The sequence below is a fragment of the Crocodylus siamensis genome, chromosome 1 (genome assembly GCF_052110815.1).
Source record: "Crocodylus siamensis isolate JL-2025a chromosome 1, ASM5211081v1, whole genome shotgun sequence".
Taxonomy (NCBI): domain Eukaryota; kingdom Metazoa; phylum Chordata; order Crocodylia; family Crocodylidae; genus Crocodylus; species Crocodylus siamensis.
The window spans coordinates 201,729,779-201,743,618 of NC_143395.1; the positions used below are offsets into that span (position 1 = coordinate 201,729,779).

Here is a 13,840-nt window from a genome sequence, read left to right on the forward strand (position 1 = left end):
GCAGCATGCGGTTCCCAGCTGCAACACCAGGACACAGAATGCAGCATGAGCTGGCCCAGCCCCACGGTTCTCATCAGGCGGCTGCTGCCACTGGCCCTGACCTTCAGGGCCCCACTCCCACCTGCTGCCACTTCTCCCCACCCTGGAGCCTGAGGCTGCCCCCGCTGACCTTCCCCTGCCACTTCCCTTCCTTCCCTGCCCACCACCACCAACCACTACCCTAGCTGCAGGGCCAGGACCATATGGTTGGCAGCTGGCCCAGGATGGCTCCTGCTGCACTGGCAATCCTCCTCCCTGCCTATTCTTACCCAAGTTCCCTTCTCAGGTTGGGGGGGTGGGGGAAGTGGGGACAGGACCCTCCACTAGAAGGGAAGCTTCCATCTGGCATTGGGGGTGGGGCTGGCAGGCCTTGCTGCTGCCACCGCTGGGTCCTGCTGCTGCCTTCTCCTGGATCCTGTTGCTGCTGGCTCCTGTCATCTTTGACAAGCAGCCAGGGGCAGATATATTTTTAAATTTTTAGGCGCCCCACATGCTGGATAGAATGGCCTGGCAGGCCGGATCCAGCCCCCAGCCTGTATTTTGCCCGCCCCTGCTGTACATTGTTCTGCTATGTGCAAGGCACGTGCATTGTTCACTTTAATCTAAGGTTGGGTATTTGACCAATCAAATAAAGTTGGGTCAATTGACTGGTTAAATATTGGTTAAAAAGCATAAAAAATTGCCAACAGGTCCAAATAATACACAGAAAAGGCACTCATTTTCCATTAAGAAAACTGTCAAAAAATTTTAAAAACATATTTCTGTCAAGAAAACTATAAAATAATGTAGTTTTTAAAAATTAAATGCCTATAATCTTCGACCAGTCAAAAAATATGCAGCCAATTGACTAGTCAATTGACAATATTTAACGAGTCAATTGACCAGTTTACTAACCCTACTTTAATCTTCAAGATTGTCAGCATTCTACATACAATTTAATTACTGTCAAAGGAGAAGCTTACAAACCACTAATGTGGCTCACCGCAAAGTTCACTAGTGCTTAAAGCAAATGCCTGGTCAACTATAATTTCAAAGTAGTGGAAAGAAAGCTCCATGAGCAAATGGCATGAGTAAGTTCATGGGAATTTGGGGGGGAAAAAGATATGTGATGGAAGAACACAGTGTGTTTTATGTTTTCAGACATCAATGTCTTGTAATTAGAAAAAGGTTGAGAATAAGTGTGCTTTTCAAGTAGGAAAGATCATACTATATGATTTCCACAAAAACACAGAGCAAGCTATGATATGCTTGTGATGCAGCGCATGGATACAGAACAATTAACATTTAAGATAGGAGGAAGCCAACACAGAGGAAGAAAGGTCTATAACCTTTCAGTCCACAGCCTGTATCCCATAGCATAGAAAATATTGCTGAAAGGTCATCAAATTACTTTTAACAAAATTCACAAAAGCTGAGAGAAACACCAGGTCAGTAACAAGAGAAAGACTCAGATAAGCAATTATCTATGGAGGACAGCCTCTAAGGGAGTATCTCCATTTGTGCACGTGCTAGAGACAAGCCCAGAAGCAAGGCCAGCTGGCATGTGGACTAGCTCATACCCAAGATAGCTGAACAAAAACAATGGTTCCGTGTAAAATAAGAAAACCCAGAATTACCATCAAGGTATGGAACTCAGAGGGCAAGACACAAGAAAATATTTACTTAAGACTACTTGGGACAGTCAGTTAGACACCATTCATTTGACAGGAAACAACAGCTTTAGTAGCCACAAATTCAGTAATATTTCTGCCTAACCTAGGTCCAGCAAATCAACCCAACACACTGTACCAGAGCTGTACCAAGCCAAGAAAGACACACTAGTATGACGAGAATTTACAAAGGTTATGGATGTGTGAAAGCAAAATGCAAGCATAAATACAAACTAACAGCACAGACTGGAAAATCTCACAAAAAGACAGCACACAGGTACAAAGAAAGAAAACAGAAAAGGCTCATCCTGAAGTAATGGCTTTAAAGTATTCTAAAAGCTCAATGGTTAAAAATTAGGGGTGCACCGATAGAGATTTTCTAGGCAGATAGTGATGGCCAGTTTTTAACGAGCCATATCAGCTGATACTGATCTGATTCCGATATGCAGCCAGACAGCATGGAAAGCGGCATACAGCTGGTAAATCTGTTGTGGGGGAAGGGGCGTGGCGAGAGGGCAGATCAAGGCCCCCACAGTGAGGGAGGGAGTGGGGCTGGGGCAGATGCTGCACAGCTGGGATGGAGCAGGGGACAGAGCCATGAGAGGCTCACCCAGGGAGGGTGGGGAGGAGCAGCTCCTACCACTGCATGCACCCTAGGAGGACATGGTGGGGGGTGCCCCCAGATGTGTATGTGGGGCAAAGGCAGGCTGAGGCTGCAATGGTGCTGGACTCTTTCTGGCGGGGGGCTGGGCTGAGCAGTGCTCAGGGTGGGTGGCAGTGGTGGCAGCTGTAACCACCCCAAAATTCGCCATAGCCTCCCTCCCAGTGCTGCCACCACCCGCCCTGAGCGCAGCCTGCCCAGCCCAGTGCCAGGAAGAGCCCAGCATCATCTTGCCCCAGCCTGCAGTTGCAGCCTGCCCATGCCCCGCACACTAATCTGGGGCACATGCCCACCATGCCCTCCCGGGGTGCACGCAGTGGCAGGAGCTGCCCCTCAAGTGAGCCACTTGCAACTCTGTTCCCTGCTCTAGTCCAGCTGTGCAGCACCTGCCCCAGCCCCACTCCCTTCCTCATTGTGCCATTCAACAGAAGATACTCCATCCAATCAATTCAAGACTAAAAACACACCAGATTGTTATGATACATACCCAAATGCAGCACAAATGCAAACTGTGACTGGTGACTCATAAATATAGTTACTTCTGGTGGGTTTAGAACTGGCTTCTTTTCCTTGATCAGCCAATAGTATACTAGACTTTAACTGGGTCCTTCAATTATACACATCATAACCCTGAAATGATCATTTTCAAGATAACAGGAACTTTTTCACAGTTATACAAAACTAGAAAGAAGCAGTGGTGTTGACACAATAAAAAGCAGTCACTGGACAGAGGTTCAAAATAAGCTCACTAGGCTGGTACTACTGATTATGGATCTGCCAAAACAAAAATTTCCTGCACCACCCCAATGAGTATACAAGAAGTTGCCATGCTTGGGACATCACATTTTCCTCCAAGAGCCAGAGCTGGCAACTGTATCTATGACCATCATTTGTTTTCATTAGAGAGCACAAACAATGGGTTTCCTTGCCTCTCTCCAGTTTTACATATGCCTCTAGAACAGCAGTTCCCAATCTGTGGTAGAGGTGCCATCAGTGCTACATGTTAACAGATTTATTATAATTACTTTATATGACAAAGATTTGCTGGTAGTACTTAAGGTTATATCATTTTAAAATCGGTGGTGTGAGAAAGTCAGAGTTTTGGAACCACTGCTCTAGAGCACATTCCTCCTCCTACTCTGAACACTGAGTCAGTGGGCGCATCTACACGACGCTATGTCATCATAGCAAAAAGCTATGTCACTATAGCTCATCACTACAGAGACGTAGCATCTAAAAATAACCATGCACCACTGGGACTGCGATGCATCGGTGAGTATTGCGCAGTACCAAATGCAGTCAGGGATACGTGTAGATGAGCCCGTGCTTCCATCTTCTCCATTTGTAGTCTGTGAAAAAAAATTATGAACAGAAGTTGGTTAACAAGTAACTTCCAATGCACCAAGTTTGCTTTACTGGAGGGGCACAACCTTTCCAGCAACCCAGAGCAGTAACTTCAGTTCCAAATTGTGAATCTTCTCCAGTCATGATCTGTCTGACTGTTTCATACACTGCTGAATTTAGCTCAGTAGAGATCCACAAACTGCATACCTTTAACATGAAACTGTCCTTCAGCAAAGACACAAATCCACAGATGAGAACAAGCAATAGTTACTATTCACTGGAAAGATGGCTTAAGCTTACTTACCAGACTCCAATAGTTACATCCTCCTCTGGCTGCAGATAATAATTACAGGTATGATTTAAACCTTGATCCTGTGGTCTTTTCAAGTCAATGAAATATGGGACCCTTACTGAAACACATAAAAGAGTAAAATATCAAATACTTAAGCTTAAGTTCCTTTTTATTGCAACTCAATACTGCCAGACAGTGCATTTCAACCCACTATCTAAACCAACACCAACACATATGGAGGACTGTACACAGCTCTGTCCCACCAAAAAGACCTCTTTTGCTGTAGGTGACAATGGTGCAACTTGTTACAGCCTTTAGAAGTGGGCTAGCATCAACGAAACAAAATGACTGCTCACGAGGGCACTAACAGGTATGATTAAATGAAACGAGTTGAAGAAAAACATGAAAGAGCTTTTCCTGATTTGTATTTAATACTCTATCCAGTCTAGTTTTGAAATCTTACAATGTGGTATCAATCCATGAACTTGAACTGGCAAGGGATTGGGTTAGATGTTCACATACTTTATATCAGCGGTTCCCAATCTGTGGTACAGGTACCACCAGTGGTACGCAGACAACCTGTCAGTAGTATGAGTTAACAGATTTATTATAATTACTTTATAAGACAAAAATTTGCAGGTGGTACTTAAGGTTGTATCATTTTAAATTAGTAGTGCACAAGCTGTCAGAGTTTAGAAACTCCTGCTTTATATGGAACCAAACACATACCAGTAACTTAAGATAAACCAACATTTATCTGAACTTGCAGGATTTTGTTTTAGCTTGCTAGGGACATAAGCAGGAGTGTAGATAAGTGTTTTCTAATATCTACCTTCTCCTTATGTTTTCATAAATAATCAAAATGAAAGCTTTCTTTTTACATGTAATCTACACCTTCCCCTCCAAAACCAGCTGTGGAAAAATGGGGTGTACATTATGTGAGGAAAAGGGATCCCCAAGGGTCCATAATTTTATTGGGGGGGGGCATGCTGTGGCAGCATTAATTGCCCTGGTTCTGGGGAACAAGGCAATTAATACTGCCACCACTCCCCAATGCTGCCAAATTTCTGAATCAGTAGGAGGCCTCCCTCCCCATCTGTGCCCTGGATCAGGATAGTGCATGTGGTTAGCCTGCTGTTGGAGCCCGTGCATGGAATCCAACCCAGAACACAGCCCCAGACCTAGTGTTCTAGGTCTGACCCCCTGCACGGGCTCTAGAGCCCATGTGCCAGGTCAGACCTGGTGTGCCGAGTTTGAGACTGCGCAAACTCTTGGACACAACCTGGCGCATGGGGTCAGATACGCCATGCTGGATCACACCCACTTCACGGCCCCAGATCCACTATGCCCACTGCAAAGCCCCAGACTTACTATGTGAGGTCATACCTGGCATTCAGCCCCAGACCTGCTATGCTGCAGTGGACCTGTTGCACCATCCCAGACCCAATGTGCCATATTAGGCCTTCTGTGCAGGGCTGGACCTGGTGTGCAGCCCTAGATCCAGTGTGCTGGAGGAATATGTAGGCCCCACCCTGTGCACAGGGCTGGCAGCAAGCTCAGCCCCATGGCTGCTGTTATTTAGATACTTAACCAAGATGAGATATTTTATTCTTCATGATACCTTTTAAAAAAACAGGGTGTGTGTTATACTCAGGGGCAAATTAAATGTGAGAAAATATGGTAAATACAAAATTTAGGATATGAAGCAATCTCACCTCCTGCTTCAAAAGAGATATGTCAAATGTCACAACTCAGTAGTTGCACCTTTGGAACAACACACTGTAGTCTCTTACAAGAACATGCCCCTAAATATAATACACACCCTATTTTGGGATGGTCCCAAGAAGGAAAAAAGATCTTACTCTAAGAGTACAGGTAAATACCTGAGTTTTGGGCTCTCCAAGACTAAGGGGTCACACAATGGAGCTGCATGCTGGGGCTGTCATCTTGGAGTTTGGGAGACATGTGCCAGAGTTGGGGGTTGTCCACTGGCCCCAGTCCCAACCCCCTGTGGTGGGGCCCAATCCAGCCACCACAGGGCCACAGTTGCATGATAGGGCCCAATCTGACCATGCTGGTGCTGGGGCCAGAGCCATGAGGTAGGGCCCAATACTACTGTGCTAGCATAGGGGACAGAACCATACAGCCCAGTCCAATCCCACAATGGTGGTGCTGGCTCCAGAGGTGTGCGCCGGGTGTAACCCACCACATTGTCTAGGAGCCAGCATGAGGTTCCAGACTTGGCAACACTGGGTCCAACCCAGCATGTGGCTCCAAAGCCAGCAAATGAGGTCAGACCTTGTGCACCAGGTTTGACCTGGAGTGTTAGGTCTGGCCATTAGCCAATCCTGCATGCCAGCCTGATCTGGCACACGTTTGGGGAAGGTGGCTCTGCAGGCTTCCAGAATTTTGACAATGGAGAGTGGGGAGGGAGGAAGTGATGGCAGGATTAATTGCTGCATCTCCCAGAGCTGTAACCATTAATGCTGCCACTCACTGCTCCTCTCTCTTTCCCACTCTCCCTCCCCACAACAAATTTCTGGACCCATGGGGAGCTATTTTCTTCACATATGGTATACAACCCAATCTTCCCCAACTGCTTTTTGGGGAAAAAGGTGCAGGTTATATACAAGAAAAATATGGTAACAACTTCTCTGGGTCTACAAGTCCCTGAAAACTTGAAAATGCTATTCATTTATGAGGGGGCTGAAGCACTTCTGGAACAAACATGCTGTCACGTGGTAATAGAAGACTGCACAACTCCTCCAGTAACCTGAATTCTGTTGTGCATTAGGAAAATCAGTGGGATCTAGAGGCAAGCCTACCTTCATGACCTTGAAGGTGTGACTTTATTCCTCTCAAATATTTGGCAATTTGAAGTGACAGCTATCCAAAATAAAACATTGTGCTGCTGCCCATATTCCCTCCAGCAGAAAGGCAAGTGATCTCGTATCATGGCAGACATCCAAATTCCCATAAAGGGCTTAGTTGAGGTTTCTTTTATAGCAGGAAAGGTTGTTCTGCACTAAGTGTCCAAATGTTGCCACCTTCTCTCAAATACAAAGTTCCCAAGCAATTGGTCAGGAAACAAAATGGAAATGTGGTTCAAGAAAGCACTGTTCAGTATTTGTAAAGTGGTAACAATGGATGGAGCCCCTTGCCATTTCTTCCTTATGCAGGGACTCCATGTCATTCCCCAAATTCCCCAATCCTACTGGTGTGTCTGCTATGCCCACTCCCCTGTGTCAGTCCACCCCACTCCAGAACTCTGTTACCTTACAACTCTAGCTCCTGAGCCTCAAACATCCTTTCCATTTCCACTCCCCACCCCAAGGCTTGCCTTCAATTACCTGACCAGTTCATCTCTTTGGGGCATGGGTGACTAGTGCCTCTCAAGTTGGGGGGGGGCACGTGACACCAGTCAGTGACTGGTGGGGGAGGGGGTCCCCCAGCAGCTGATCACTCACCGAAAAGCAGCTGCGCCGCTTCCAGAAGTCCCGTGGCCACTTCCGATGCTGGCAGGGGAGGCACTGGTGCTTCCGCCTGCTCCCCTGCCTGCCGGCTAAACAGGAAGCGCGGCCTGACAGGGGGTGTACCCCCTACTTGTCGCTGCTGCTTTGGGGTCACTGCTCCCCTTGTCCTCATTGCTCCTTGTTGGGCTGAAACTTGAGCCCTACTTCTCTGTGGGCAAGGAGAACTATGAAATTAACCCACAGTACTCATCTGATACCAGTCAGAAGCTTTATTGACTACAAAAATATTTACTAAATACAAAACAATTAGCTCACTTTACTGGGTCTGTCAGTATATAAGCAGGCAGTTACAAAAACTGAACACATTAGCATGAATCTCACTGCGTCACAGTCTGTCTACAGCTGTTAGTCAGGAGTCACTCCCCTCAGTCGGCCACACTGAGTGAGCTTCCTGGGTTGCACTGCTCCGATTCCAAGGGCTTGATTTTTTCCCTTGGAAATCCATGCAGATGGTACGAATCGCAAACGACAAATGAATATCTCACTTGCTCGTTGCTATTTAACCATTTAGTGACATCACCAGTACTAAACAAGCTTGTAATATGATATTTGGCTTATAGTTCCAAAATTTACAACAACTCAGCCTTACACATCTGGAATATTTTCCTATTCCAACACTAATTAGTCCCAGTGGTCACCATGTTATGGTTTTATTTATGGTTCTATTGTTCTTGATGTTCCCTGGCATTTTACTGGGTTAACTTTAGGCCAATCATTGACAATCATTAACTGAATCATCTTGAAAAGACTTCTGGGAGTTCAGTCAACTTGACATGACCAGATTTAAATTTTCCTCACAACACTCCCTACTCCACCAAGTCCCTGCCTCTGCTATGCTCCCTACCCATTTATCTGTTCCCTGCCTTTTTCCACCTCCATTTCCCCCACAACATCTATGCCTTTTCCATCACTACTCACCCAAAACCCAGACACTGCTCTTCTCCTCCCCTCCATAAGCACTTCTTTCCCAAGCTCCCTATAAACTCAAACCTTCCCTGTAAACCTTCCTTATTTCTTTTGGAGACGGAGTCTTCCCTACAGACAGTAATTTAAGATGCTGCTCTTTGTATGCGTATGAAGCCAGAGGGGTGGTTAACAGGGATTCAACTGCTTGCCACACCAGTCCATCTGCAGACAGCACTTTTTGCCAACATCAGTGGACCTGATTTCTGGAAATTCCAGAATTTAATCAGATGTTCCTTTCTAAAGGGATTGTGTTACTAAGAAACAGAGAAATGCTACTGATTTGAGCATTAGCCCTTGCCTCACTTGGCCAACAAACGCCATTAAATGCACATTCTGCAAACATGAGCTGCTGACTTCCATAGCTTTTAATGTTAACCAGATAAATCTGACACCATACTTAGCATGCTTTTTATTAACACTAGGGCCAGATTCTGTTCTCCATATTAAATGAGTTAAGTGGACTCAGGCATCTGAGTGCAATTCTATTTCATCCTGCTCAAGTCCCTGAAAAACTTAACACAGACGGTGGATGGGTCTCCTGCTTCCTCGTTTTTATATGACTGGAGGGTAAGATGATGGGGTATTACAAAAGCAGATGCACTAGTGGATTTTCAGGATTTGAACAAGGTGCACTAAAAATCAGCATACAATCTCCAGCTCTATGTTAAAACTCCAAGGGCACATCTACACGAGACATTTACTGTGGAAATGACTAAATTAGTTCTGCAGTAAAATGTACCATCTACACAACGCAACCCTATTAGGTCGCAGTAGACTACTAAACACCACAAGAGGGTATCCCAGCTAAACACGAGTACTATTCTACAGAGAGATTGTTTCATGCGCTGCAGCATATGTATAGATAGAGACAGGGCTGGCTAGAACACAAGATGATTCAGTGCAGGGCTAGCTGGTAGGCAACCCCCACGCTGAAACATCCTCATGTCTTATCCAGCCCCTCTGCTGCCCATGGGCCCCATCAGAGCAGCCAGTCCAGGGGCTTCATGTGCTATGGAGTTGCTGGCTGGGGCATGAGGGTGCTTACGCATGGAGGATGCCCACAGGCTAGCCCCACACTGAAGCCCCCCTGTCCCCAAGTCAGTCCCTCCTCAGCACAGAGCCCAGTCAGAGCAGCTCTGGGCTGGCAGACTAACTTCCTGGGTCTCCTGCCCACCTGGGCTGCTCTGACTGGGCTCAATGTGCTGCACATGAATAAACTCTGGAGCAGTATGCTCTGGAGTTTATTCATGTATATTAATAGCACATGTAGACAAATCCTGAGAGATGCTGTAGGTAAATTACTTAATCTGGCAGTGCCTCAGGTTCCAATCTGTATTATAGGGATGTAAACATTAATGTCAGTGAAGTTATTACATATTGCAGTAATGGGAATCATGTGAGCACCTAGACCAGTGATTCTGAACCAGGATGCCAGGGCCCCAGATCTTCTGAAGGGTGCCATGAGGTGCAAGGACATAAGTGAGGTTTTAGGTGATGAGCAGCTAAACTAAGCAGATAAGAGTAGGCCAAGACTTGTCCCTGCTTCCATGATCCCACTGCAAGGCCCTCTTCAAGGAAGCAAGCACTGTAATCTGTCAATTAGTTCTTGAAATTGGGTGCCACGCAATTCACAAAAGATTTGGAAGGGTGCCTCAAATCCAATGAGGGGTGCCTTGAGTCCACAAAAATTGAGAACCACTGATTTAAAGGGAAGAAATTTCCCCTTCAGGGAGATATTCTATGTCTTCCTTTGAAACATCTGGAGTTAGCCACTGTCTTCTTATGCAGGAGTACCCAAAACACTTGGAGAAAGGGAGTGAGTCAGCCCCTGAGAAGCTGCATCTGCTACATCCAGTATACTCTCCTAAAAATGTGCGTCTGTGAAGAACCAAAGTCTGGAAGATGATACATTTATCATACACAACTTCAAATGTTTTAGCTGACATGGGACCTGAATAACTCGCATGCATTCCACATATATTTTCAATAAGCCTTTCAATAAAATATTCTCTTTTCCTATCATTTCAAATTAAGAAGCTAATTGGAATTTGACCATTCTATCTATCTAAATCCAAAACATTTTCAATTGTTACTAGGGCTATAAGCTTAGAGGTTACAGATCTAACAACTCACAAAATGTATAAGCCTATGAAAATTTCTAGCCTTCATAAACCATAAGTGGACACGGATGATAAATGAATCGAGAGGTCTTTTAAAGCAGAGATGTATTTCTATTTTACAATTCTCTCTGGAGGTTCTCATCAGAAAATTTTGATGAATGCCAAACACAGCTGTCCTATATAAAAAAGAAACAAATATACCCTGATTTTGGAGTTTTTCTAACTTCTTTTGGCACATGACAAATATACAGTTGAGTACAAAGGGATGCGATTCTTGCACATGAACATATGTTATGTAGGAAGATAAGCACAGTGCCATTTTGCTAAGATTTTTTTTTAAATAAAAGCAACACTCTTGAAACTGTTGCACAAGCTTCTCTAACACACAAACACATGATCACTTACCAAAATTTAAGAAGACCAGCTTTGCCTGAATAACAGGACAAAGTTTTACTAGGAATGGAATGGCTATGTACACTCCCACCAACCAGATTATTAACTTCCGTAATCGGAACCATAATCCATAACGCCTGTAAGAGAAAAAAAATAAACTATAAGAGATTTCAACAGAGCATGAGCTTTATAAAGCAAGTTTCACTCCGATGTCTGTGCTCAGTACTTCTGAAAAATCGGGCCACTTATTCAGGTACACAGAATTAGATACGTAAGGGTATGGACACGACACTTAGAATAATTTAAATACTGTTTAAACCCAAAGCAAATCGGACATATAAACCTGTGAAATTGGTTTAAATCTCCCTGCAATAGTTCAAAAGCATATATAGAAATCCAGTACTATTTTAAACCAGTTCAATCTTGTGTGGCCACCCAAATGTCCCGAGACACAGGTCTAGCTGGTCCTTCAGGCATCCCACACAGAATTGCTTCTTCTCACCCCCAAACCACACCACTGAAATTGGCCACTCTGGTATGCAGCCATAACTCTACTTTCCCCTTTTTTTCCCCCGCTTTCATTTGCACTTTTTATGTATGAGCACCCTTGCACTGCTTGTTTTAGAAAAGCTGTCTAACAATCAGCTGCACACTCACTCCCTATTCAACCACAGCTCAACATGTTCCCCCAGGCCCTGAGAACACAAAAGTGTGGGTCACACAAACTGCAAACTTCAGTCATTTACATGTGTATTTACTCATGTAAATGACTACTCACTGTATTTAACTCATGTTTTAGAGAGAAAGGAAAGCAGAAAAGTGACAACACCCCTCAGTCAGAGGTCACCTACTTCCTAGGGCCTCAAAATGTGGTTGCAAGCACTCTCCCACCCTTCCACTCACCCACCAAAAGCCATACTGGGCTGGGTTCCCCTCCCACCCCCAGTGTCAGAACCACAGCACTTCACACAGTTGTGAAGTGGTGCCCAATCAATAACTTTTGGGGACAATTCAACTCTTATGCATGTCCACAGCCCAATTTTATTCAGGCCATTTTTAAAGCTTCAATGTCTTTTAAAGTTTTAATGTATTTTTAGAAATATCCTCAGATGTATAAATGCAGCCACAGAGTAACCATGATGATACAAGAAGACAGGAAAGTCAGATGCTGCCCAAAGAGAAGAGAAGATGCTTACATCTTTAAAATACATTCTTTATCATTTTCTGCTGACTTTACAGAGTGCTGTGCTTGTGACAGGATGCACATCCTTGAACACCTGATCTTTTTATTTTTGAAACATGTCTGACTGCATGTCCCAGTGAAATCATTAAGAAATAGATTCTAACAGTTATGCTGTTAGAAATCCGGAGTGACTTCTCTGAGGTAATAAATGCATTGAAGTCAGTGGAGTTTAGGTCAAATTCTGGCCCTAAAATAAGATTACACAGATTCCTACTATATACAATGGAACATTTTGAAGATTTTCTTATCTATCAAATCTGCAGTGCCATCATTTAACTTGTATCGACTGAGTGATTCAGCCTTGTTTTTTTAAGCAGTCTGCACAAGTGCTAAAGCACCTTGCAGTATAGCTGTCCCTTACCCCAAAGTGCTTACAGTCTCAATGATAGAACACAGAGGATAGGGTCAGGGAAGGACAGACAGCAGATGCAGCCGGACTATTCAATTAAGGCATAGTCAATTAGTTGGTAAGCTCCAGTGCTGCACTTGATACTGTATAGGCCACAGTATGCTCTTCGTGGCAGCCACTATGTAATTTTAAGTAAGATAGCAGCTACCATGGCTATCCTTTTAAAAAAAGTTAATTAGACTGTATAGCCCTAGGTTAGTAAAACAGCTCATGTCCTGTAAGTTCTTCTCCCTTGATTTTCAGTTTTCTTCTACCTGGCACACAGTCAAATAAGAGCTTTGGGTAGTTTTTTTCCTCCAGCCTCCTTCCTTTCCTATAACAGCACATTTAAAGTTCAAGACCTAAAAACTTGTATATGCCTCCTCTGAGGGAATTTCTGACCTCAATAGTTTCAATGAGAATATATTACACACACACAGTACTTAAACCAGTTCCCATTTGTTCATCAGAAGACCGAACAACTCCTCACCCTCTCACAGCTGCGTCGTCTCTGCAGTTGAAGGAAAGTAAAGAAAGCAGTAAAGCCTTATCTTTATCATCAAAGATATACAAGAAACAGATCCACTAAGAAAAGCATTACTATTCTACAACTTGAATCACGCTTGAAGAAATAGAAGAGAAAATAACAAGCTGTTACAAGGGACAAAAATGATATTCTGCCAACCAAGAGGATTCTTGTGCTTTGCTACAGGAAGGAAACCTCTATAAATAAAAGGAGATAACACAGTTTTCTCTGAGATGCTACCATTCTGATAGGTCTGAGCCAAGTTCTGAACAGCTCTGAAGTAAATAACTTCCCTGTAAAACTCTACTGGTTCTTGCAAACAATTTTCTCCAGAGTATTTTTCAGAGGAAAAAAACTAAGACAAACAATCAAAGATCTTCATTCAAGGAAAAGTTAAGCAATTTCTCTCCAAAAAACATTTCATTACCAAATGTTATCTAGCGCGCACACAAGCACACACTTCCGTATTCGTTAATAATTAGTCAATCAACAGCCTGGGGCACTAGAACTACCAGCTATGTCCCCAGTAATAACCACAAACTTGCTCTCTACCTACAGCTAGTCTTAAAAACAGATACAGCAGCAAACTGTGCTCTATACCCTGAACTAATCCACTGTTTTGGACCTTTCTGCATGGGCAAGCCAAGAACAATTCTTTGGAGATGCAAGATGCTATTAATCTCATA

At 44.1% G+C, this 13,840-nt stretch overlaps 1 protein-coding gene across 2 annotated transcripts in view; it reads right to left on the reverse strand.

The window, feature by feature from the left end:
- The window catches only part of ABHD12 (abhydrolase domain containing 12, lysophospholipase), a 76,870-nt gene that overhangs the window by 31,906 nt on the left and 31,124 nt on the right, over positions 1-13,840 (reverse strand). The window contains exons 2-3 of one of the 2 annotated variants that reach the window (XM_090052509.1): positions 11,010-11,134; positions 3,998-4,103 (exon numbers count right to left, since the gene is read on the reverse strand). The exons of the other annotated variant lie outside the window; for it this stretch is intronic. Of the exons in view, the coding sequence (XP_089908635.1) occupies positions 3,998-4,103; positions 11,010-11,134 (231 nt within the window). The remainder of the gene's footprint in view (positions 1-3,997; positions 4,104-11,009; positions 11,135-13,840) is intronic. 2 annotated transcript variants of the gene reach the window in all.